A 26677-nucleotide genomic window follows, 5' to 3' on the forward strand; every position below is an offset into this window, starting at 1 on the left:
CTGGCTGACTAACATTTCATCTGCAGTTGTGTTCTTGTAAAGCGTCTTATATGCTCTTTTGTGTGAAGCTGTTTGGTTAGTGCTTTGTTGCGAACCCTAAATGCCGACAAATTCAGAGCTTGCCAAGAGGATTGAAGCAATTGCAACTAAACTGGAAATTGAATGCAGCCAATTCGCTGACGACATTCTCGGTAAACTGCATATCATATTGACCGCAAATAAAGACGGGGGCGTCTTTATTTGCGGTCAATATGATATGCAGTAAATACCAACTAGGCCAAAGTGAAGTTCTTCTGATTCTCAGTAAATTTCGGTTAAATTTGCAGTCCACTGGGCTTAATGCTGTTGAAATAAAAAAGCAGGTTGTAAACCTGGAAGCAAGTATCGGTGTCTTAAATAACATCGATGAAAAATTGCGGAACGAAAAACTCAAGCTTACAGCTTACAACAAAAAGCTCATCTCAGACAACAAAGCACTGTCTGAAAGGGTGGCTGAGATGGAACACTACTCTAGAATGAACAATGCTGAGGTCAGGGGCGTCCCATGCAAACCATTGGCACTAAAATTGGGTGCCCGGTAACGGCTGCTGACATCGATGTCGCTCATCGGGTCCATACAAAAGTGCAAGACAAGAAAAACATCGTGGCTAGATTCTGTTCCCGCACAAAGAAGGACGAATTTGTCAGCAAGGCACATAAGGCTAAGCTTCACCTAAGTGACATCGGGGTGAAAGCTTTTATTGACAGTGCGGTCTACGTCAATGAGCACTTGATGCCACGAAATAAAGCGCTCTTTTCAAAGGCGCTGGCTTTGTAAAAACAACACAAAATGCAATTTCTCTGGATCAGCAACTGCCAAATCAAGGCTAGAAAAGCCGAGAAAACAAGAGTGTACCACATTGCTGATGATTCAGACCTAGTGGTCATTAACTAATCGGTATTACGTTTGTGCCTCCCTTAACCCCTTTCTTGCATCATGGCGTCATACTACACAACGAGCGAGTTAAAGTACTTCCTTCAGAATAGTAATTGCTATCTTATTCATTTCAATGCGTGCAGCCTCCGTAAACATCTCGATGACTTCCAGAATCTTCTTTCAACACTTTCTATCAAGTTTTCATTCACTGCAGTCTCAGAGACCTGGCTTAGCGAAGATGATAAAAACTTGTACTGTTTGCCTTATTATAAATCTGAGTATACGCGCAGACAGTCCAGCAACTACGGCGGTGCAGCTGTCTATATCTCGTCGGGAATACCGTACAAAAGAAGACTCGACCTCACGTTAAATATTCAAAACTGTGAATCAGCGCGGTTGGAATTCGCTCCTAACTTTCTAAACACCGATGATAGAAACTTCATCTTTGGTTGCGTTTACCGTTCACCTTCCTCTTCAATTCCAGACTTTTGTATTTCTCTCGAAACAATAATGGCAAAGTTATCCCCTGAGACAAAAAATTTCATAATTATGGGTGATATTAACACAAATTTAATGGAGTCATCCCCGAGCTCTTTGAGTTATTCGTCTTATTTCCAGAGTTTCGGTTACGAATGTCTTATTAATATCCCTACTCGTTCAGTTCTTGGGGGTTCTAACACTGTAATCGATCATGCATTGTCTAATCTTTTGAATCCACATGATGCAGGAATACTTGAAAGTGACATTACTGACAATCTTTACATTTTTCTGCGCATTACATCTACACACTGTTCCTATTCCAATTCTTACACCAAACTTGTTTTTGATAAAAAAAATTTTCTCAGCAGCTGTAGCTCACACTGACTGGTCTTTCGCTCTTGACACAAATGATCCGCAGGTGGCCTTCTCGCGATTTATAACAAAGTTGATATCATACTATCATACCTACTCTCAGATAAGTAAATGCAGAAAGAAAGTGGCTTCACCTCAAAATCCCTGGGTCACCGATAGTTTGCTAAATGCCATGCGCACACGAGAAAACCTATATAAAAAACTAAAAGACAACCATTCAATATAAACGTACATGCGCGGTACAAGGAATTTTGTAACACACTTTCTTCACGGCTTAAAAAAGCTAAAACCAAATATTGTGAAAAAAAAATTACTTAGATGTGGTTCTGATGTAAAGAAAAAATGGCAAATAGTGAACTCCTTTTTGAATAGGAAACAAGGAGCGGATAGCATAACTAAAAGATCCCACGATGGTAATACTTATTTCGAACCTCTTAAGATTGCGGATGCTTTCAGTAATTTCTTTTTTGCTAATAACTCCACTCAAACTCAACACAACTTATACGCATCAAAGCGCCTTCCACATTCATTTTATATGTTTCCAGCCACTCCTGATGAGGTGGTATCAGTAATCAATAATTATAAGGCAACTAGTGCTGGACTGGACAACATTCATCGTGGTCATGTTAAATTAATCCTAAACCAATATTAGTTGAACTGTTTGAAATTATTAAACTCATGTTTAAAACAGGCACATTTCCTCGCGAGCTTCCATTGGGTTATTCCAGTTTTTAAGAAAGGCGATCGCTCATTACTATCTAACTAGAGGCCAATATGTATTTTACCCTTTTTTAGCAAGGTCATCGAGAAAATAATCGAAAAACGATTGATCAAATACATAACCAAATCTAATATTATTTCACCTGTCCAATTTGGATTTAGATCCGGTTACTCTACTGACCTAGCACTTGCATCTCTTACTGATCAATAAAAGAAAGCCATTGATAACGGTAAATTCGTAGCATCCTTATTTGTAGTCTTTCCAAAGGCATTTGACAGCATTGACCACGAGATTCTTTATCTTAAACTAGGTTCAATTGGTACCACAGGTCCTCCTTTACTATTATTACGCAGCTACTTACGAGACAGATACCAGGTTGTTAGTGTTTCTCATGCTCATTCTAAACCTAAAATGACTAATTCAGGTGTACCACAAGGATCCATATTGGGCCCGTTACTCTTTTTACTTTATATTAATGATCTACCTAACTGCCTCACATCATCTAAATGTATACTATATGCCGATGATGCAACAATTACGAATTCTAGTGAATGTCTGTCAACGGTAATAACCAAGCTTAATAGCGATCTTTATAACTTGTTAGAATGCTGCAAAATGAATAGACTTACCATTAATCCTACTAAAGCTAAATTTATTTTGTTCTCATCCCAAAATAAATCATCACTATGCATTCCGCCCATTTTCATTTGTGGCCATTTATTATCAGCAAGTGAAGAATGCACGTACTTAGGTGTTATTATTGACTGTAACCTAAAATTTCATCGCCATATAACGCATATTAAAAAGAACTTATCACATGGAATACGCATTCTCATCGGGGCATGCCCATTTTTTTCACGACCTGTGTTGCTCTCACTCTATTTCGCGTTTGTACACTCTCACATTAACTACTGCATAACTTCCTGGGGTAACGCGTACACTACTCAGCTAAAGCTGATACAAACCATCCAAAACCAGGCAATTAGAATCATCACGTCGAATCTACATACCGCCAATGCTAAACAGCTACTACTAGCAAATAACATTCTAGACGTTGCATACCTTGTCATTGTTGTCAAGTACAACCTTGTCACTCTTCTTTTCAAACTAATAAATGACAAAATATCATTATCGCTAATTCCTATATCATCTCTAACAAACGTTAACTCAACTCGTTTTGCGCTGCATAATAACTTCATTCTGCCCAAAGTGCGCACTAATTATGGGAAACAGATAATTCACTTTGCAGCCATATCATCATGGAATACTTTAGCATTTGTCATAAAACTCCTAAAACCCCATCGATTTTGTGATGAACTGAAATATTTTCTGTTATGTGATATGTAAGTGACACTATGCACGGTATAATCCGATTTTGGTTTTAAGCCTGCCATTCTTATGTACTCTAACATGTAATTGTTTTTCTTTAATTTTTTTTCTCTTTCTTTCTCTTTTACGTTAGTTTTATCTAGTTTCGATATATCGCTTACTGCCGTTACAGTGTCTATTAATTACTTCATCTACTTAGATTTGTATCTCATTATTTATCATTACTGCAATTGTACCAAGTAAGCGGCTGTTGCTTTCCGAATGGACTTCTATGTTAACCATGAACAAGAGGTCCGAATTGAACTATGGGACCTCCTCCTGTATACCACTATCTGTATATTATTTTTATGTAATAATAAAAATTGATTGATTGATTGATTGATTGATTGATTGATTGATTGATTGATTGATTGATTGATTGATTGATTGATTGATTGATTGATTGATTGATTGATTGATGTAATTTTTTTAATAAAGGTATTTTATGACGTCCCTTCAGACTTATGGAGATGACTACCTTAAAGACATGCAGTTATGTAATATCACTTTCTTTATTTTATCAAACTGAAGCAGCAATGTTTGATACAGCTTTAACGCAATGATTCTGCTGTTGAGAAGCACTGGTGCAGCTTTCTGCTGATTTAGGTATAAGTAAAATGCAAGAGTGATCATTCTTATGAAAAATTATAGTGACTGAACCTTTGCAATAAGATTTTATATTCATTGAATATATGAGCTTAGTTTTGTTTCCGTTGCCAAATTTGTAAAATCGACGCTTGAAATATGTTTTGCGTATATTGCGGATGCGATTCATGCATTTTCGCACCCCATTCGTGCTTTAGGTGCAATTAAAATCCATAGCTATGAGCAGACGTTATAGAGGTAATAATAATACGTAACAATGGCAATTTCCTTTTGTTCACATGGGTTATTAACAATTTTTTAGCGGCTGTTATTTCGCCACTCATATAGTGGTGCCGGGCGTCGTCAAGGGTAAATAACGAGACAGCTAGGATCGCATTTTCCAATTATTGCGTTTATTAGCTTAACAACGTATTTCTCAATCGTTACGCTTGTTTCTGCTGTTGAAAGTATGGCGTCGGCCGTTCAATGTGAAATGTGTCTATAACACAGCCTTGGATGGCGATGAATGTGCTCCGCGCTGTCTACGTGGTAGCATCGGCTGACACTGCCGTCCCAGAAGCACCGGTGCCGCCGGTGGCCAAGGATTCTGCTGCTGACGGCGTTGTCCTTGTGGGCACGCTGTCCATCTCCGTCTTGCCCATCGTCGGCCTCCACGCTGGAAGAATATTGCACAACTTCCTAATAATGACAAAACTGATACTAAGAGAACTAATAGACTGTCATGCCAACACGGGCTGGGAACAAATTTAAATTGCTCTTCTCTTCAACTGGTTGCCGGAAGCTAACATCAGCGTTTAAGAAAGTGTCCTTGAAGTGGTTCACTCATATTATCGCAATTAAAATGGTTATTTTTTTTTCTGTGTCGCGCTCGTTGTTTTCCTTCCTCCAAACCTGTTGTTGGCACACGTAAATTATGGTTCGTTATTGATGTGGGCTCATATTTTCTTTCATTCCCGTTGTTCTTGTTTATGTGGTAAGTAGCATAGTCAGTAGTAAGAAGCAGCAGTAGTTCTAGTTGTTGCTGATTGTTTAATGCATTCAGCGATATCCTATTTCTCGCCATACATCTTGCACCCACCGTTCTTATTATTCAAAATGTAACTCACCAAGAGTGGTAGAAGTAGAAATGTCGCTGGGAACCAGCGCTTCGACAAGTAAACTTGTTTTAAGGCCTGGTGAAATTTAGTTATCAAAATGCAGCCTTCAGCTTCATCCCTTCTTCGACCACTGTGGTTTGTTTTCGTCTCCATCTCCTTGCGTACATCTCTATTGTAGATGTATAGCAGCTGTGAAAGTTATGCTCAGGTGATCACTTTCGGCGGTACTATCGCTTTCGCGTAACTTAGTGCACGGCGCGTTGGATTACTGGAGCAGTTTTCCTCAACGAGCCAGTCAGCTCAAACGGCATGGCTCAACCAGCAAATCAGCGCGCGCTGAAAGTGGTATCTCAGAAAGTAACCTGTATAGAATCCGTCTCCTTCTCCGTGGAAGCAGCTACCAGCACACCTAACAGATAAGACTTCCTTAAACAGACTTAATTCGTCATCTTCTCTAACTGCAACTTAATTGTTGAAACTACCACCAACGGTAACAGAGCATTTCAGTATTCAATTGACTGAATCATAGCCTGACTGATGAATTTGGCTGCGTGAAATATACAAATAAAGAAACACATAAGGCAACAAACCACGCTACCATGTCTGTCGAACGTAAGAACAAAGGAAAATCGTGTCTTAGATATGTTGGTTCACATCACAGCAGTATGAAGCCTGCGTTGCTTTCATTCCTGTCTTATCCTTGTTCTTTGCTCAGTTTTTATTATTATTAACGACCTGAATCTCATTTTCGCTAACTAGAGTCGGTAACATACAGCTTTCTCAGCTAGTAGCTAGGTTAATTGTCTCAATCAAAGTAGGTCGATAGGTTTATTTATTTATTTATTTCCAATATTGTTAGCCTTTGCGGGCTGTTGCAGGGGTAGGGGAAAAAGAATGTTCAACAAACACGTAGCGCCAGTTCCGCAATAAACAGACAATGCATTTAGCAAACACATAATGACAGTTTACACTCAAATGATTCAGTTGTGTGCGTTTCAATAAATACATCTGCCTCAAGGCTGTTCCAATCGCCTACACTTTTCACAAGAAAGGAAAGTTTGAAGCCGTCAACGCGTGGCACATAGGGCATCACAGAATGAGGGTGACCTGTACACGGGGACACTCGTCCAGGGGGACGCAAGTATAGTCTGGAGCCCAAATTGAATTTATTGTTATACAGTTGGTACAAGAATTTCAACCTGGCTATTTTTCTGCGCGTTGCGAGTTGGGGCAAACCGGCACGAGATAATAACGCAGTTACAGGCTTCGTTCTTTGGTAAGCATTAAGGATAAACCGTGCGGCTAGTCTTTGAATCCGTTCGTTTACTTATCAAGCCCACTTGGTGCGGATCCGAGACTATACATGCCTATTCCAGTGTGGGTCATACAATTGTTTTGTACGTGTTGAGCTTTACCTTGGGTGTAGCATCTTTCAACTTTCGCCTTAACAGACGGAGTTTGCGTTGAGCAGAACCATAATTGTTTTCAATGTGTTCGTTCCAATTCAAATCGTGCGTGATTGTGACCTCGGGATACTTAAGCTTACTAGCATGTTGAAGTGGGCTATTATTTATTCTGTAAGTTAAAAGCAATGGGGTTTTCTTGTTAGATACAGTCATATGAGCTGACTTATCTAAATTAGTTTTCATGTCCCACGTAAAACACCAGTCATAAATTCTTTGCAAGCATTCGTTCAACAACACTTGATCCTGGACATTCTCAACGCGACAGTAAATAAGGCAATCATCCGCAAATAGACGCAGTTCAATGTTAGGATGCAAGTCATTAGCAATGTCATTTACATGTAATAGAAAAAAATTGGTCCTAAAACCGAACCTTGTGGCACACCAGATAAAACAGGTAAGGAGGATGATTGTTCACCTGCTATTTGAGCACATTGCTTTGTATTTGTAAGGTACGCATGAATCCATTTCACAACTTATATTAACTCCATGTTTATACAATTTCTCAATATATTTTGTGCGACATACCCGATCAAAAGCCTTCGAAAAATCAATTGCTATAACATCAGTTTGTTCCTTGTTGTTAATTACGAGGCCGAAAGCATGAGACATCTCAAAAATCTGCGTCACTGTTGACAAACGATGGCGAAAGCCATGCTGCTTGCTGTAGAATAAGTTGTTGTCTTCTATATATTCAACCAGATGTTTAGATATTATGTGTTCTAACATTTTACACGCGGTGCATGTAATGGAAATCGGCCGATAGTTTTCCGCCAATAACTTATTGCCCGCTTTAAAGATATGTACAATGCGTGCAAGGAGCCAATCTTCCGGCACACCTCCGATACGTAATGAAATTGCAACAATTCTGCACAAAAAATGTGATACCCATTCACAATAACGCCTCAAAAACTGATTGGGTATTTCATCGGGGCCCCAAGATTTTTTGGTATCGAGATTTAACAACAATGTTAGAATGCCTTCTCGCGAAATTAGTATATAATTTGTATCTTCACACGGCAACAAACCATCGCTGGCATTTATGGGGTGCCTATAACTGCCAGGTGTAAATACAGAGTTAAACAAACTGTTAAAAGCCTGTGCGATCAAAGCTGTTTTACTGCAGACATTTTCGTCTACCTTAATTTCATTCATGTTGCACGTGGAACCAGATAAGTAATTCCAGAATATTCGTTGAGTTCTGCAAGTGATTCACCACTGTTGTTGAAAAAAATGCCGCCTTCGCATGTTTTGATTTTTTTCTAACTTGCGTACTGAGACTCGCTATTTTCGCACATCGCCTTGCCGTCCTTCTACGTGCACGATTCAGTCGCCGCTTCAAGTGAATAATGTTTATAGTTACCCATGGACTAAGTTTTCATATGCGCTTGATTTTGGTTGGCACGTATTTTTCAAAACAGGCGCGAACAGCTGATAAAAAGTATATCCAAACCCTATTTGTCATAATCGACTGGCATATCATCAAGAGCACGTTCTAAGAAGTCGACAACCGACGTATCGTCAGCCCGATTAAAATTATGTACACATAAAGAGGGACTTTTTCTAATTGCGTGTTACCGATGCTTAAAGTTACTACAACTGTTTTATGATCTGATATGCCATCGTCTATGTCGACATTATAATTAAATGTTCCGTTAGCCAAAAATAACAAATCCAGCGTAGATTGGTTTTGCCCCTGTGTCCTGGTCGTCTCATTAGCTGCCTGAACGAAGTTATGCTTAAGCATGATCTCGAACATAATATCAGCGCTAGGCTTTTCCAATGGCCCCGTAATTCTCGCATCCCAATCGACACCTGGTAAATTAAAATCTCCTGCTAAAACAATTCTACTTCTGGCATTCTTTATATTAGTTAAGTGCTGGTCAAGCGCATACAAAAATTCAACAGGGCTTCCGGGGGATCTAAAGATAACGCCCACTATCAAAATTGTATTATCAAGAAATAGTTTGCACTACACACTTTAATACTTTCACACTTTCAGGTTGAAGGCCTCAGTCAAATTTCTGCTTCCTGCTGTCAACAGAACACAGCGTTTTTCTCTCAAACGCAGCCAATTTCATTTCATACTCATGAGTGCTGATCTGACGAGAATATTCCTACGTTTTACCTTCACTTCAACAGCGATATCGTGGTTACCCTTGACGTAAAACTTTGCCATAACGGGAGAGTCAGGTGTAGACGTTCGAAAATTTTGGTTCTGTTACCAATTCGTATATGGAAGTTATTTAGAGAGGTTGTGATTTTCATTTTCTCTTTGAGTTAAGGAGAGCTTATGGAATCACCTTCTCTGGCGACCGCATATAGCAGAAGTGCGGCGGACAAGGTCATGAGGAAGCAGAAGCCACAGCCGAAGTAGAGTATGTTGGCAGCTTCAACCTCCCTGTAAAAGAAAAGACAAGAGGAGGAAATCCAGCATTGCCACTGTGTTGGAACATTTCAGAACTTATTTTGTCAAACTTTTTCCGAGGGAATCCAGTATTTGTCTTTAAAGAACAACTGGTACCAAAATTGTACTTTGGCTCCTTTGGTCATAAATGAATAGTATTTACTGTTGAAGCGGTGTTCGCAACGCTGTAGGGCTGGTTAATGTGCGTTTTTTCGTACCGGCAGCATTTAAACAGCATCTAGACAGACGACGTTTAGGCACACTGGTTAGCCAATGCGACGCTAATACCAGTTAGTACATCGCATTCGATACCTCCATAGTGCGGGGAGCACGACCTAATCTCGAAGATCAGGCACACAAACCATGCTTGTTCTCAAGGTTGTGTTATTTCCAGCGAATGGTAATCACGGCGTTGTATTCTTTCAGTCTAGGTATCATAAATGTAAGATTTGCGAGCTTCCCCGAGCGCATTTATAATAATTAAAACAAACTTTTTTTTTATACGGAGGCTGCATACAATAAATATATTTAACGGGTCTTTCCACGTGGTGCAAAAGTTTTGTTGTGGCGGCACTAAAGAAATTGTTTTAATTATCCGGCGGCCCTCATAAAGAAGATGCCGAAGAGGGCGAAGGCACAAAACTGATTCACTTGGTAGTATTTGCCCTATTCTAACACGCCCCCGAATCAAATACGCGCACCCGCTTTGTACGCGTACAAAGTAGACAACTAACGTAGGAATGACAATAAAGCTTCTGAACACAGTTGAAATGTAACGCGCACTCCATTTTTTTTTTTTTTTTTTTAGCAAGAAACATGGGCAAGGATTCTATATGCGTCGCGCAATGGCGGCCGGTTTCCTATAGTCAGCTTCGCCTCATGACCTTTTAGAGCTAGCTTTGCCGTTATGCAGTTGTGTTACGCTGGCAAACATACGAACGTCGGGAACGTGGCTTTGGACAACATTTATACATAACAAGGTCAGTTGCCAAACCGAGCGATGTTACGCGGCGCCGCCACCATCAGCGAAGTTTGTGGCGCTGCTGTCCCAGCAAGCTCCAGCCGAGTTGAGTCCTCGCTTGTCAGTGTGCATCAATTCTTGCTACGTGCGGTTTGGGCAGTCTGTAAATAGTTGTCGCGCTTTCTGTACGTCAATTTAGTATATCTAAACTTGTTTTGCCGGGATGCACGAGTGGTTACAGGATGTGCAAAACACCGCGCCATTGTTTTTGGGATCCACGCGACCCGGATATCCATGCGGCGTTCGATAGATTTCTCACCTTGACGAGAAACTTTCGGACAAATCGCGCGTTTGTGACGCCCGCCTTTACAATGCTGATATTCTAAAGACATGTTTTCGATAATGTAGTGTGCTGCAATAGCGTGCAATGTGTAATATTGTAAACAAAATGTGATTTGCGTACATCTTTAGGCACATGAGAGTAATACAAGTGTGAAATGCCACACAAGGTCACTGCATTTGTACAAGTACACAGCCATATTTTACTGCATAGGACTGAGAAATAAACATGTTGGCTGGGAACGAGGTATTTTGCCTGCCTTTGTAGTTAAAGAAAGTGCACAGTATTCTAGATAAACTCGTTTCTCTAGAATTACGTGTCTTGCGAAAGGGAAATTAGATATGTAATATTTGTCTGTTTAGAAATGCTGGAAAGTAATGGTCGGAAACAACTAAGCAGAGCAGCGAGACCTGCAGGATCTGCGCTAAACGAAATAAAGATATACTACTAAGGTTTTACGTCCCGAAACGACACTATGACTAGGACGGAGGTCGTAGAACAATCTTAAAAAAAGTTTGCACCCTTTGGGGCTCGTTTCGTCTCACAACAGTAATCGCCATCTGCCTTGGTTGCGTTTCCTTTGTTGAAAACTCTGGTACTTTCCTGGCACGAACGCTATGTCACGTTACGGACGTGCATGCGTTTCGGAAGCTGGAAACACCGGGTGCGCAGCGTTGAAGATAGGAAAGGCCGGTAAGATAGATGAGGATTATTGTTGTGCGGGGCAAGATAAACCCCGAATGGTGCAAACATTACCTAGAGTGAACGGCAATTGTGGATAATTTCAACCTCCTGGGGTTCTTAAACGTGTACCGCAAACTAAGCGCACGAGTGTCTGTGCGATTCGCTCGCATAGAAATGTGCACGGACGCCGTGGCCGCGATCGAACCCTCGACCTCGAAGCTGAGCAGCACGACGCCATAGCCACTGGGCTACCACGACGAGTGTAAAGCAAGCGTTAATGCTGACAAACCCCGAAAAACACGAAAACGTGCCGCGCGACTAGTTGCGTGACAATTTTCGCGTGCTTTCGCGGGTTTTCGGTTTTTCTTTTTTTCGAGCTTTTTAACGTACAAAGAACTGTTACGTGGCGTGTATTGAACTACAGAAAGATGGATCGGGAATTTTGCATGATGGCCTACAATTTCCTATTGACAATAATGGGATATGTAATATTTGAGAAGTTGATTAATCAGTAGTAACGGATTACCTATGCAATTAGGGGAACCAAAAAGAAAGATTAGCCTGGCTTGCTCCTAGCGACGGCAGGCAACATTATACCTTGGTTCTGCCCAGCTAAGTGGCACTCGCATAGTTTTATTTCATTTTGATACAATTTACGCTGAACAGCTTGCATAATCCTTTTATTGAGCGCACCAACGATTTGCGAAGCATGCAACGGCGCTGGCAGCGCCCCCGTACGAAGCTAGCGCTGCGAAATTCCACTGCGCTGTGTCGGCTCCGTAGCGTGCGCATTTGTCTGGCGCACTACTTCGCGTCGCCCCCCCCCCTCCCCCGCGTATTGTTAGAACGCCCTCCGTGAAGCTGGAGCACCACATTAAACCTGGTTAACGCTGTCGATTCTACACCCTCGGGGTGAAAATACCAATTCTATGTTTCTATCGATACACGGATATATCGTGTAACGAATAGATTTCCAGTTGCATTAGCAGTGAATTCGGACGTTGCGGCTGGACGTCAACCACATGACCTTTCCCTCCCTCCCTCCCTCCCTCCCTCCCTGCCTCTCTCTCTCTCTCTCTACTATCTATCTATCTATCTATCTATCTATCTATCTATCTATCTATCTATCTATCTATCTATATATCTATCTATCCATCCATCGATCTATCTAGCTATCTATCTCTCCATTTATCTATATATCTATCCATCGATCTATCTAGCTATCTATCTATCTCTCGCCCCCGATCACCTTTGTGCCTCGAGTCTCTCCTGAGCGACGCGGACGAGGTCCGGAAGCGTCCCGGCCATGCGGCGAATGTTCAGGGCGACGTCGTCGGCACCGCTGGCATGCAGCTGGGTCTCCGAGAAATGACTCTGCGACGGCGACCCGCCGAGATAGGCATTCGACCTGGTGCTCGCGCTGCTCGCTTGGGAGTCAGCCTGCAGGAAGAAAGATAATACAACAAAAAAATACATATTGCGTTGTCGAACGAGAAGAACCAGGCGAACGCAAGCCAGTAGACTTTCGAGGAAAGCTCACGCGAGGCCAACGGTCGCTGAAGCCAAAGAGAGCGAAGTGCGTTTGTTGTGATAATAAATAATGTTTAAATTTTGCATAATATTTATGCTACTAATGAAAAATACTAATAAAATTAATATGAATTAGTATTTACCGCCGGCGGGAGCCAAAGCTATGGTGAAGGCTACGACTTTCAACTTTGTAGATTGTTTTCAGAATCAGTTTTTCGCTGTACGTGTACATTTAAATAAAATATTGCTGGGCCCGTGACGCTTCTTTTTCTCGTTGTCTCTTCGTGCGACTATCCTGTTCTTGCGGTCATGGGCACAAACAAGAATAAATTTGAAGAAAGAAGAAAAAAAAAAGAATGTGGGAACTATACTTCACAGCGAAGCCGCCCTAAGTCAACGTTCTCTTGACTTTTACCACAGCACGCGTAGAACATTTGCGTATGCGATAGAAGTTCCAAATAAGCATACAGAGAACGTCGCGATCGTCCGCACTGTGTAACGGCCGGCTTGCTGCACGAACGAACTTCGTGAAACTACCTTTCATGCTAAACAAAGCTAGTACTACTTTGTGGCCGCGTATTTGTTCTGTGCGAGGTCCAGCGTATCTCATGTAGTCTAGACTGCAGACCTCCCGAACTAGAACACCTGCGCATTTTCCGTCCATTAGCTGTTGAGCGCATTGCTGCAGACCTTTGCGAGCATCCACGATGTTGTAAGCACGCATGCTTTCAGGTTGTAAACGACTGCGTTACAAAACTTTTCGGAGCTCTGCCGCAATAGCCCCCTTTTTCAATATCCAAAAGCTATTGCACGTGTGCAAGTTGAAAAGTTAGTGGAGGGCCGGCTTCGACCCCTGCAGGGCAAGTCTTCCATTTGGTTGACGTAAAATCTTTTTGAAAGTGTACGCTTTAAACAACGCGTGGCCGTCAGGCTGATTGCACGATCAGAAACAGTGTTCCTGTTGTATGCCATCAGTTCCAAAGCTCTGGTGCATGAAATAAAAGCTCTCGTGAGCATCATTCACAGATCTGTCGATATACGCCTGCGTCACGGGAATAGCACCAGAGAGCTGAGCGACACATGTGGTCAAGGCCTGGAGTAACCTGTACACTTTTTTACAAAGTCTGCACGCTCCCTTATTTAGGATAAACAGTAACTTTCCGAAGGAGTGAATCTGGCTATTGTGGCGTCTTACCACGTTTCAGAGCAGGTATTTGTGCAAAACGCTAATTTGAGAGACCTTCATTCAGTGCATCGACTCCTTTAAAAAAAAAATGGGTGACTACCTTGGACGCTTGTTTTTTCTCAGACGACGAAGCATCTGCATGTTTTACTAGCAACTACAAACGAGGTAACCTTATGACCGTGTATGCCTTCGGAATACTTCCGTCTCTACCCACCAAACTGGTACATGCATAAAAATCGGCGAACAGTCAACAGGCCAAACAATTATTTTTCTAGCTGATTTTCGGTATTGAGTACGGAGTTTCTGGCTGAATGTGTTCGGTCAACACCGAATGAAAAGCAGCAAGCGTGACTTGTTGGATTAGAGCAGGGACACAGGTTGAGGAAGACGTACATTCGCACACGACTCGCTTTCTTTTAAAACCATGGTCTGCGGAGACAGACCGATTCCAGATCCCCGCCTGCTGTGGTATCAAACCGTTAATGTAAAAAAAAATGCGATAGACTACCATGTTTCACCCCCGACGACAAATGTCTGTACAAGTTCTTAGCGAAGCCATAGGTGGCTAAGAGTTACGCTGGCTTCCAGTGGACTGCCTGCTATTACCCTCCTAATCCCGAAAACGTTTCCGCAAGATATTTTTTCTCTTCGTTAAATATACTTATTCTCGGTGTAGTTAGCACATTCAGATAAAAATTTAAAATTTGGGGGTATTTATGTCACGTCTTCGAATGGTTAGGAAGGAAACGCAGGAACAAAACGTGCAAGCTTTTTCACTTCACGCTGATAACAATATCCGTGATTTAAGTTGAGATTTTGCAATCAAGGCAAACCTTTGAAGAGGATTCTCGGAAGTGTTTGTAGGGAATTCCAATTCCATGCATTTAGCACTTACCGCACTTTGCCAGGCTGAGGATTCTGGAAAGAGAGTACAACACACGTTCAACTAATGCAGCCTGGCATTCCTAGGTTAAGTTATTGCAACGCATTAAAACAACTTCGCAAGTGTTTTCGGCAGAAATGTAGCATTAGGTGCATTCGTTTCTTTAAAAAAATAACGACACTCTTGACAATAAACCATAACTTCAGGTAGTGTGGATGGTTGTAGTAGTGGTGATACAGCCAATGGAGTCAGCCTCGCATCCTCAGCTGGCAGTTGTTCCGCCTTAGCCTTTCGTAAGCTGTTAGCAAAAGCGTGTCAACAGCCCTTGACCAACTCTGTGTCTCTTGATAGAACTCTCTTTCTGATTGTTATCAATGACGTCATGAACATGAGTACGAGCCTACCGAGACCTGTCTACCAAGGGAATAGGTGAGCATCTGAAGTGCTGTATCATGTCGGAACATTTGAAAAAATAATACTTCTGCAAGTGCTTTGAACGTGTGCAGCTCCGAAACCAGTTCAGCGGGACTGCTCTGTGGCCTCCTTGTTTCGAAGTTGTGTAACATGTTCAAGTAACAAATTTCAATATATAAATTTCTACGTTGGGAACAACTGCCTGCATGCAAGGTCGGCAGTCCGCTCCAAATCTCCCTTTTAATTTCATATAGGACGATTAATCTAACCCTCTCTGGCTGTCAGCTTGCCACCCATCAGATCCCAGTTGTTACCCAGGGCACAAGAGCGTGTGTTCTAATACTCCTGATTTCGCAAGGAAGTGTGTAACACGTAATAAGATAAAGAAGTAGGAGGAGGCAAAGCAGCAAGGCTGACTAAGGCCGTGGCGGGTTGTCTACCCTACAATATATGAAGGGAAATTGAAGGAAGGAAACAAAAAATAAAGCAGCGGCAGCCCGTGCAAATCCTTTTTGTAATGGATCCTGGGCTCTTTTCAAGCTGCTATGACAAGTTTTTTTTGCGCAGGAGTTCATCCAGTGTATTCACTAGTAAATGAATTCAATCGATCCAACTCGTAGAGAAATGTCCCAGGCTTTTCTGTGCGTATTAGGACATCTTAAGCCTTGTTTGTGCAAGGCTTTTTTTTGGCGAAGGTCCAAGGAACTTACATTGAGAGAGTGGCCTGTCATTCAAACGGCTGAAACTAGCTCGCCAAATACATCGTTGAGCTTCGAGAATGCGCAAAGTAGAAACAGGTGTGACACTGCGTTTGCCCATAGGAGTACAAACTTATCTGTTAATCGCAGTTGTGGTGCTAAAATATTTGGTGCTCACAGTTAATACCGCATGACGAATGCGACTCTAAGGCAGTACACTGCCCACCTCTTTGCCATGGCATGAAATGTGCAGTTCCATCACATACACACAAACGAACCTTGGGCTCATAAAAAGAGCTGCGAGCGAATTGCAGCATTTCTGCTGCTCTGAAGTTATCGTAAACATACATAAATGGCAATTCCAGCCCTTTGTCAGTGGATCTGTGCACAGAAGCGGCAGAAAAAACATTTTTTTCTAGCGTTTTTCTATCTTTCTCGACGGTGTTAACCCGGTGTTCTGCTTATGATCGTCAAGCACGTCAACCATTTAAAAACAAGCCGCGCACTCAAAACATAAACGAACCAAGGAACACGCATCATCCGAGTCTTTCCGCTTCGATAGTATACGGATACTGTAGGACTGTTGACGGCAATAGATGTGGTTTACCGTCGTCCTTTTTTTTTTTTCTTTTGTTCGGGAAGGCAATAGAACTAGCGGTCTACATGGTGTGCCCTAATTACTGTCACACACTTCAATCAATAACTGTGCTGCTATTTTTTTTTAATTTTCCCGCTTCCTTTCTTCAGTCATTTCTTAAATTTTTATTCTGTATTTTCACCGTGTTTCATGCTGATCTGTTATTTTTTTATAAAATGGCATGGCCCTAGACCACACCGACCCACAATCTCGCCACTGATCGAGGCCGGGCACTCTTCTTCCGAGGTCGCCGAAATTCTAAATATTCACTGCAAGATTCTTCGCTGGGATCTTAAGTGTGGTACACTGAAGGACTTACCACGTAGGGGTCGTACTGTCCCTACGGTCACCTCACGATTTTCCTCGCAGCAATCTACGAGGAAGAGCACCTAATGACAGCCACGGAGGAGCGCCAGAAGGCTGGCCTTAGAGCTGACTGTGGGAGCAGCAATAATGAGATGAGCCATGCGAAAGGACCTCAAGGTGTTACCATACCAGTTCTGGAGACGACATAGACTAACGCAAGTGCAAAGCAAAGAAAGATGGGGAAAATGGCGGCTGCTGTTGGCACGGGCGCATTTGGGAGAAGGGAGCACTTGGCAACTTTCTTCGCCGATCAGAAAATTGTCATGGTAGGGGCCCGTCACAACACTTGAAACATTCCCGAGCTTCCTCTGATGTCATAGCTAGCTGATGGAGGCAGTTGAACAGTCATTTTTTTAATGCCCACCTGGCATGTGTTTTGGTTTGAGCTGTGGTAAACAACACTGGCCGCTCTGCTCTTGTTTTTGTGCCAAAAGGCGCAACGATTGACGCTAACAAATACGCATACTTAAAGCCAATCTAGAACCTTATTCACTGTTATGTACCAGTGCTACTTTGACGAGCAGTCTTGGACTTTGCAGCCGGGCATCGCCCAAGCACAAGTGAAAAGCAAATCGATAACGCGGCTGTGGTGCCGCGCTCTCACGCTCGACTTCAAGCCAGCTGAAAAGGGGCCGGCAGTCTCCCCAGACACAAAGCCCATGAACTTGTTTGTGTAGGCTATTCTTTAAGAGGATGCCTGCGCTCATAGGCACGTAATCATAGCAACCCTGAACGTATTGTCAGTGAAGAATGAAGAAATCTTCCCCTAAGGATACCTTGCGGGCCGCGATTGAAGGGTACCAAAGCGTTAAGAGGTCATGCTCGAACCCAAGAGCACGCATATTGAATAAAAAGGCTTGCGTTGCATTCATAATATATCATAGTAATGCCCTTCAAAGCATTTCCTGATATTTATTTTTTCTTAACCAAAATATTAGGCATAAACCCTGCGAAACTAGTCATGGCTCACTCAGTATTGGTGGCTGCAGCACCCAGTCCAACCGTTGACAACACATTGTTTCACTTATTTTCTGAAGCGGAAATGTTATGCGTGAAATGCACGGTGTCATTGCGTACTTACGAGTCGTATGCGTCGTCTCGCCTTCGTTCACCGGGCCGCTCTCTGCAATTTCAATGCTTTATGAGTTATCTGTGCCACTTCTTGTGCCACAGTACGCACGCTCAAAACAAAATGCTGGCGACAGTATACTGTAAGGACTGTATTTATCAAATTTTATACGCTTTTAATTGGTTCCAGCCAATGGTCGATCCCGTTGATATTGTTGACGTCACTTTACGCGAGCATTGTCTATTTGCAAAAGAAAATAATAATTACATGGCGCCTGATTTACGGCACCGCTTTGTAATACGACTAGCATTCTTCACCCACTTCAACCGTTTTGAGCCCATCTATCTATGTATCTATCCATCTATTTATTTAGCCTTCTGCGCCGACCCAGTGCCCCAAGATGTCTACCACCTTGGGCTACTAGGTATGTGCTCGTGGTAGTGCCATCGTCGTAATTTCAGCTTCGTGATCTTACTCTACTCATGCCGTCATCATTACGGTTGAGAACCGTAATGGTTGAGGTTGAGAACTGAGAGTCCACTGGCTATATTCCACAGTAAAAGTAGTTTTGCCAAGTAGCGGCGCTCGCGCCTCATTCTGGCAGCCCCCTCACTTCCAAGAAAGAGCAGGGGACAATGACCCCCACGTGGAGGCCAGGAAGAATAATTGGAATAACCAGAAGCGGGGGACAACGTATAGTGACGGGCGGTCGCTACAAGGACTTTCGCCCTAGTATGCCGGCGGGTTAGATGTTAATGGCGGAAGGAATGAAGCGTTAATGTTCAAGATAGGCGGGTTGCAGGCGGTTGCACGACACCGTCTCTTTGCCGCGTACGCCAGACTTCAAGGTTTTCTCTGAACGCGATACCCCACGAAAGGGGCCTTAATAGGAAGGAGTCAATGGTGGCTTGATAGAGTCGCACCGCAGAAAGATGTGCGTGGTTGTGTCCATTGTCGGGAAACTCAACACAGGGTACCTGCGGCCGATACATGGAGGTGTAGGTCGAAGCTGGTCAATCTAGGAATGGCCTGGAACGCGGATTGCTTTTTCATAGAGTATCTCAGCTGCGCTGACTCCAAGGCCATCCTTGATTCTTGTTCGCAGCCCCTGTAGTACTAGGTGTAGCCTTTCCACCCAGTGCTGTCTGTCGAGCGTAGGGGTCAATTAGGTCTTCAATTGTCGGTGGAGACGCTCAACGATACCGTTGCTTTATAGGTGGTAAGCCGTGGTGTTATGAAGGCGCGTGCCGAGCAGTCTCTCCAGGGCAGAAGAAAGTGAGCTTTGCAATTGTCAGCCTCAGTCAGTAGTAATTCGCGAAGGACAACCGTACCGCGACACCCACGTAGCAACAAATGCTTCTTGAATGTAAGAAGCTTGGATGTAACATTGTCGTCAGGCCGTCTTCGTCATGCGGTCGTTTCACCTTCGTCATCACTTCAGTAACGTCATCCCATTATCGTGATGTCGTTGTCGCCATACCGGCTTCGTCGATCTATCGTCATCATTCCGTCTTGTATCGTAATCATGGTGTCGTCATTCAATCTCGATTATCTCGCCATTGTGATACCATCGTCTTCATTGCGTCGTCGACAAACAGTAGCCATTGGGCATTAGTCGTCATACTACCATGGTCATGCCATCGTGGTTGTGCGACCGTTCCTCATAGACCTTTTTCGCCATTACATTGACATAACTGCGTCTACGTCATACAGTCGCATCATACCTCTATGCTCATGTGCTCATGGACGACATTGTCAAGCTGATGCCACAGCGAAGTTGGACAATACCATATTATGTCGCATAAAGCTGAAGCAGCGAAAGTCTCAACATGACCACTACAGTGGTAAATAAACAGAACCTCGGAAATACGGTGTGTTGCTGCATTGCTAGAATGCTAACAAGGGGAACGAATGCTGAACGGTGGATGGTAGTGCATGGCTGTTCTTGGCTGGTGGAGCGATTTGTCTGGTTCATTCCGATACCGAACGAGGCTCCAGCCTATTCAATTGGTGCGGGGTTATCGATACCTTAAAATCTTCCTAGAGCGACAACTGACTGCTAGCCGCACTAAGCAAAGGTCTTTGATGCCCTTAGATGTCCGGAACCGCGGGCATGCAACACTGAAAGAAGCAGCGTGTCTTTATCCTTGTCTGAAAAGACGGGGTAACCCGTAGAACTCCTTTCGTGATAGGGATAGTAGCTTGCGTTCTCCTTGAACGAGGATATCCCAGTACGCGCTAGTCATCAGCTCGCCTTGATTACCTCCCCTGCCCTTTGAACACACAGCCCGTCGCTACTACCAGTTGAAATCATTTAGTGATGTCTTCGGACTGATGCACGGCGTGACCTTTAGGTTTCGCCAGCCTGTTGGACAGATAGCAAAACTTGATCATTTAGAGAAAGTAAAATTCGAGCAGCATTACAATCGACAGTCATTGCGACATGAGATCTGCAGCAATTTTCTTAGTTCTTCACGACAGCTTACTTTCAGCCGGCTGAGTTGAGAAGTGCATTTAACGCATTGTGACTGTACATAGCGTAAAATTACGTCACTAGTCCTTAAACGACATCACCATATTAGGCCAAAAGTTTGTGTGCTTGGCACAAGAGTAGCAAATAAGTTCGTGGGATTTTTTCTTTCTTTGGAGAGACTATCACAAATACTTAATCGTTTCTCTGTTTTCTTCTTTTCTTTTTCTTTCTTTTTCTACGCGCTACAAGAAACAAGCGTCATAGACCGTAGTACCTCCGGGCTATGCTGGCTAGTTAAACCACCAAACGTGGGCCAGCTGCAGTACGACGACATGCGGAGAAATAGAAGCACCTACTAACATTTTTCAAAAGCCTGCCGAGAAACGCTGAGCTAAATAAGGTAGCTGGACAACCAGCTTTTGCGCCAATTGTACGGAAGTTCAAGTAGGTTATAGCCTGACGAAAGGACATCGTTCCAGCTCCTTACATACCCTATCACTATCTAACAGCGGATTGTAAACGTGAAACTAGAGAGAGAATAGAGTCTTTTCGCCCAACAACATTCTGCCGAAGCAGGTTGTAGTTCTAAGAGGTGCGTTTAAAGCTCTAGAAGAAAATCAGAATATGGTGGCGTTGCTGTAGTGGTACACAATATTTGTTTCTTCTGAACCTGAACGTCCTTTTTCTAAATCAAGGCACTTCCTAGTCTACCATTATTCCGAAATTTATATCACTTTTGAATGTGAGTGTTACGAAATTCCTTCCATCAACTGGGCGGAGAATTATATACGGCAGAATATTAGCGTATATATTGCGTTTTAACTTTTATTCCCTTTCTTGCTTCCCAATCCCAACTCCGCGCACCGAGACTTCTTCACCCTAAACCGGAGGGGCCGGTTTTTTCATAATAAGAGAGCGCAAACAATACTCACCCATATTGTGGAGACCGCACTTGACGATTGATGGGTTGGCGACGTGGTTTTTTACTTGATCGTGGCGCTGAAGAAATAGTTCTTCAGGATCGCAGTGTCGTCAGTAGGCACCACAGCAAGATTCGTTTCTTCTTCTACAGCTCGCGCTGCCTTGTGATAGTAATGATAGCGTCAACCGCTAGTGGGCATACCCTCTGGTGATTGCCGCTGGAGATCGGCCAAGAATCTGGCAGCGCAAAGCAAAGTGCTTTATTAGAAGAAAGCTTTCGAAGCTTGATAGATGGAATCGAAAAGTAAGGAAAGTAAAGGCTGTGATGGAGCCTTCAGAAGCAGATAAAATTACTTCTGTGTTTGTATTTAAATAAGAGAAAAAGAAAACTACAGAGGGTTAGAAGAAATCTACTGCCTTCCGCACCGTTCAATGCACCGATTATAGAAATGACAGAGATATTACATAATTGGGATGTGATTCAATAAATACTGTGGAAGAGAAAAATTCTTTTTATGTTTTCAAAGCTCGTCATACAAATTTGCAGTAAACGTTCGTGCTTTCTGCTTCGTTGCGATTTCTCAACACCAAAGCTACGACTTCGTGCATGCCATTGTGTTTTCGAATTCTCGACCACACGTTGTTATTCGGCCGCTTCCGAAAAATTGGCTTGAATTTCACTGTACCGGTATTGCTAGCGAACTGGCCTTTAGCCATAGGGACGCTTTTGATGCCCTCTGCAATTTTCTGCCCGACACAAAAAGAACAGCATGCTAAAATTTCTGTGTTTCTTTTTCTTTTTTTAATCTTAACACATTAATTTATCACGATGTTTTGTCGCTACAGACTCCAAATATTTGACGGTTCATATCGCATATTACAATTTCAAGTTACTAAATTGGTTTAAATCCATGTTCGCTATTTATTTAGTCCTTGACCCAACTACAGCCCGATTCGTGACCGACCGCTCAGAGTGAGTTGCACATTTCTCTGAAAAACAACCAGCAAGCCAAGCAACCTCCACAGTGGTCTTGCCTGGACTGAAATGATGCCGCCATCAGACAGAATACTAAACACCACCTGTGGGACTGCGAGGGCCTTCATCCGCTACGAAACATAGATGCCAAGCTCGCGCGGTCCTACGAGGCATGAACGACACCCCCGGAACCCGGGTGCAACAAAAAAACACTACTCTCCCTGTTGGCGTCGGCTTTTTAATACGAGAGGATTCAAAATAAGATTGCAAAGAATAAGACCATGTATAGTCAGGTGCCACTTAAGAAGGCAGGAGAAGCCCCACCCAGATGAGCTAAGTGCGGCAGCCAATTGCATCCACGACTAAAGAAATAGCCCCGCTGGAAAGTCCCTCTCAGTTCGAAGCGCTGGCGAACTCCTGCGTCGGCGGGGTCACTGGCCGTCCGGCTCATGACGTCAGCGTAAAGTGCGCACCCATTCGTGGAGGCTCGCGTGCATCCGCCTTTGAAGGTCAAATGCCGCTGCTTATAAATTACCCGACTATAGCGCTCGCAACTCTGGACATACATTATTTTTTCTTATGTTCATAAATGCCAAGAAAAACAAAGGACGTTCATACATGATGCAGAATAGATGACCTCCCTCGCAGCCGCTCCCTCATGAGTGTTCCCAAGTACGATATTTTTGGCCCTTTTTTTGGCCCTAAACTGCATACAAACCAATGTTACCAATCTTGATGAAGCATTTACACCCTGTTGGGCCAACAATTTTGCGTTACTGAAAGAGTCATTCAACTCCGCCACGGGCAGACGGCAATCATGGTTACAAACTTCAGCGCGGCACTCCAGCACTTAGACAAAAAAGTACAATAGCTTACTTCAAACCGCTGGATGATTCGCGTTGTTGTACTGCCCTGTCAGAATTTTCGGAGACCAACAGCAGTGACAATGTGGCCACCAGTCACGTTAATGTGCACCTGAAGCTGGCGCCCGCACAGAAGCAGATTTGTCCAACCCTTATGCATTCGTTCACCGACTGACTTGCCTCCATTTCTCGTGTAAAGTAGGCCCCTCTCCGGAAACAGCAAATTATTGCTCATCTGACCATTAAGCTAGTGCATCAACGCGCTTATAGGGTTTCCAAACAGGGCAAGATGCCATTCATCCCCAAGTTAAACAAATGCTTGGCGAGAGACCAGTTCATGCACGTAACCCGTTGTCTTCCTCTATCATTTTGCGTAGATTATCGCCAACTGGACTGATCCACAAAGAAAGGCATTTACTCTCTGCCCCGCATCGATGACTCCTTATCTTGCCTCCACCTCACCCGCTGCTTCTCATGCATGGACTTCAGCAATCGCGACTGTCGGGTTGAAGTTGAGAAACGCTACCCCTAGTAAACCTGACGGCTAATACCAATTTAAGGTACTCCCTTTCAGCTTATGTTAAGCGCCCACCACGTTTCAACGAATGTTGGACATCGCCTTACCAAGCTCAAAGTGTCAATCATGCTTAGTGTATTTTAACGATGTCATTGCCTTGTCTCCAACATTTCAACAACACATCGAGCCACCTAAAGTCGTCCTTCAGATCATTCGCACGGCTGGTCTTTCTCTTGAAACAGAAAAATTCCACTTCGGCCATGACCAGCAAAAATTTGTCGCCATTCAAACAGTGATAGTCTAAGTCACCACTACTCTATGTGATTAAGGAGAACACGTCCCAAACTAGTGCCCTTCGAGGACCACATTGAACAGTGAACTTCACCTCCTCCCCCTTCATTCTATGCTTATGGCGCATTCTCTAAACACAACCAAATTATCGCAGTAAATCAGTTCGGCAGAAATTCGCAAGATGTAGAAAGTTTTATGAAAGAGAAAACTGACAACCACCGCAGAGTGTAGTACAAAGCTAGGAAGGAAACCCACAGGCGTTTCTCGGCCAGCTTCGTCCTGGCCAACTTTTCGTCCTGGTCTGAGGATCAAACCTTGGACTAGGACTGTAGCCGGTTGCAACTCTATCTGGTGGATGCCAGTTTTCCCTCTCACAAATAAGTAATGTTCAAGACTTCACAGCTTTCTTGTTACAGTTGCTTGACATATGATTATATGCTTTCGCAGATGTCATCTGATATTCACTGACAAGCTTGTTCTAGAAGTGTTCCACACTCAGTGAGCCTGTGGAATTAATGTAAGGACCTACATCGTTGTCAGAAAGTGAAAAGGTTTGTTACTGAACTGCCACTGGGGGCTCTTGGAACACATATCTAAATAAAACGGGCAGAGAATATGTTTACCAATGAAATATAGCAATGACGTGGTACCCTAGCTAGTTCACACCTTACACAAGCTAACAAAAAAGCCAGTAAAGAAGCAGCGTCGGTTGCAGGAATACGCCTCCGTCATAGCGTGGCTCACACTAGAAAGCCTGTCCTACTGTCATTACCACACAGCTGAGATCACCCTACCCTTTGTTAAAATGTTTTCGTGTTTGAAAGTGACATGACAATAAAAAACAAGCGAAATACCAAATTTTGGTTCATAGGTCGTTTCTTTATTTAGCCCATGTGCGTTAGTTGCCTCCGTGGTCAGTTGTTATCGCTTGCAGAGCGCCACTGATGAGTGAAAGGTTTGAATTTCCAAAGGTCCGGTTGTCCCTCGTGTCGGTCCTTGAGTCCAGATGTGCTCCATTGGAAAGGGGGTACCTGGTCCCAGGTGGGGCCGCCGACAGCCGTGAACTCAAGATTTGTGAACAGGCTCGAGTTGGTCAGCTGTGGCGTGCATTGCATGATACATTAAAGGAAGAGATAAACAAAAGCAAATAAGGGCTCGAAGTTGTCGCACTCTTTAACTGAGTCTGCTAGAAAATTATTCTTGTCGTAATGTCAGTTTGTGCCTACTTAACCTCCATTTATATTAAAAGCGGTCCAAACTTGGCAGCAACCAGATATTTACGTCTATATTCTGTTACCTATCCCCATTGTGATGGCCGCGCTTAACTAATAATAATGCGGCCACCGTGTGAGAATAGCAATAACATTCTCGTTATAAATTATGCCTGAAAAAAAGGACACAAGCCAAACAACAAAAATGACATGGCGTTCTCGCTACTCCAGAAATATTTATTTTGGTGCTCGCGCCAGCGTTTGTTATTAGAAAAGACGCCGTCCCATGTGCAAACAAATATATGCAGTACACGTTCGACATCTGCCATGGTCATCAACACAATGAAAAGCAGCAAATATACATCGTGAATGTTGCCGATATTGACCGCCAGGATTAGAAACATCTTAGAAATTTATTTTTCTCTCAGTTAAATCGACGTATGACTGACACCTGACTGACACCTGATTGGTATATTTGGAGGTGCCTCCATGATTTCAGGAGAGTTTGCTGTTGGGGTAGATACGTGATACATGATGTTAAGATTTGTTGTCCTATATTTAGAGCTGTTCTCGTTCCTAATTCCATAATTTCACGACTCACTTGATTGGCATTCTTAAACAGAATTTTCTTTCAAATAACAAAGAACACTTACAAAACCGGCAGTGTTGGCCTAGGTAAAGATACGCATTATTTTTAACAGACAGCGCATGCTCTTTCAATCGTACATAGATGGACCTGCTGGCCTGCCCATTAATTAGCCCCAAGAAAAGGCGCAAGAAAATAAATATTTCGTTACTAGTGAGGGCGCAGCTCCCTTGTTCGTTATCTTTTGACCTTGTTCTTTTGTGCATCTGTTTAAATGAATTAGTGCGGATTTTTCCAATTTGTCAAAACGTGTTGATGGACTATTTGTTTCGTTATGGCAGCAAACGGCACCTAACTACACTATGGACGAGAAAGGAAACCGAGACAATCTTAAGGTGAACTGACAACTAATTCAGTTCTTAGCACGCATTGTGATCGTCTTGTTTTTTTTTTTTGTCCTTTGTGCTTTTTCACACCCGGTTTGCTGCCTAACTTGCAGTTATTCTGTAACGTTATAACCCCAAGCGCGAGGTCACTGCGTCGATAGTGGGCCGTGGTCGATGTATACCGATGAAAGCACGTGCAGCCAGTGAGCGTTAAAGACTGCCAAACATTTATTTTAAGCCTCCACTAGAGATTTC

The 26677-nt window shown here is 43.2% G+C and overlaps 2 protein-coding genes across 2 annotated transcripts in view; both read right to left on the reverse strand.

Annotated features, from left to right (window-relative positions):
- Window positions 1–4814: 4814 nt before the first annotated feature.
- On the reverse strand, window positions 4815–12906 carry LOC129384278 (uncharacterized). The gene is made up of 3 exons (XM_055069490.2): window positions 12665–12906; window positions 9327–9424; window positions 4815–5118 (listed from the first exon to the last, which is right to left on the reverse strand). Exons 1-3 carry the CDS (start codon window positions 12889–12891, stop codon window positions 4985–4987), a joined length of 459 nt encoding a protein of 152 aa, XP_054925465.1. The 5' UTR covers window positions 12892–12906; the 3' UTR covers window positions 4815–4984.
- Window positions 12907–25097: 12191 nt separating this feature from the next.
- LOC126529386 (putative phospholipase B-like 2) overlaps window positions 25098–26677 on the reverse strand; it is a 28508-nt gene continuing 26928 nt past the window's right edge. Inside the window, exon 12 of the mRNA XM_050176981.3 lies at window positions 25098–25336. Coding sequence (XP_050032938.1) covers window positions 25154–25336 — 183 coding nt within the window. The 3' untranslated portion in view covers window positions 25098–25153. The remainder of the gene's footprint in view (window positions 25337–26677) is intronic.

The sequence above is a fragment of the Dermacentor andersoni genome, chromosome 8, assembly GCF_023375885.2.
Source record: "Dermacentor andersoni chromosome 8, qqDerAnde1_hic_scaffold, whole genome shotgun sequence".
Taxonomy (NCBI): domain Eukaryota; kingdom Metazoa; phylum Arthropoda; class Arachnida; order Ixodida; family Ixodidae; genus Dermacentor; species Dermacentor andersoni.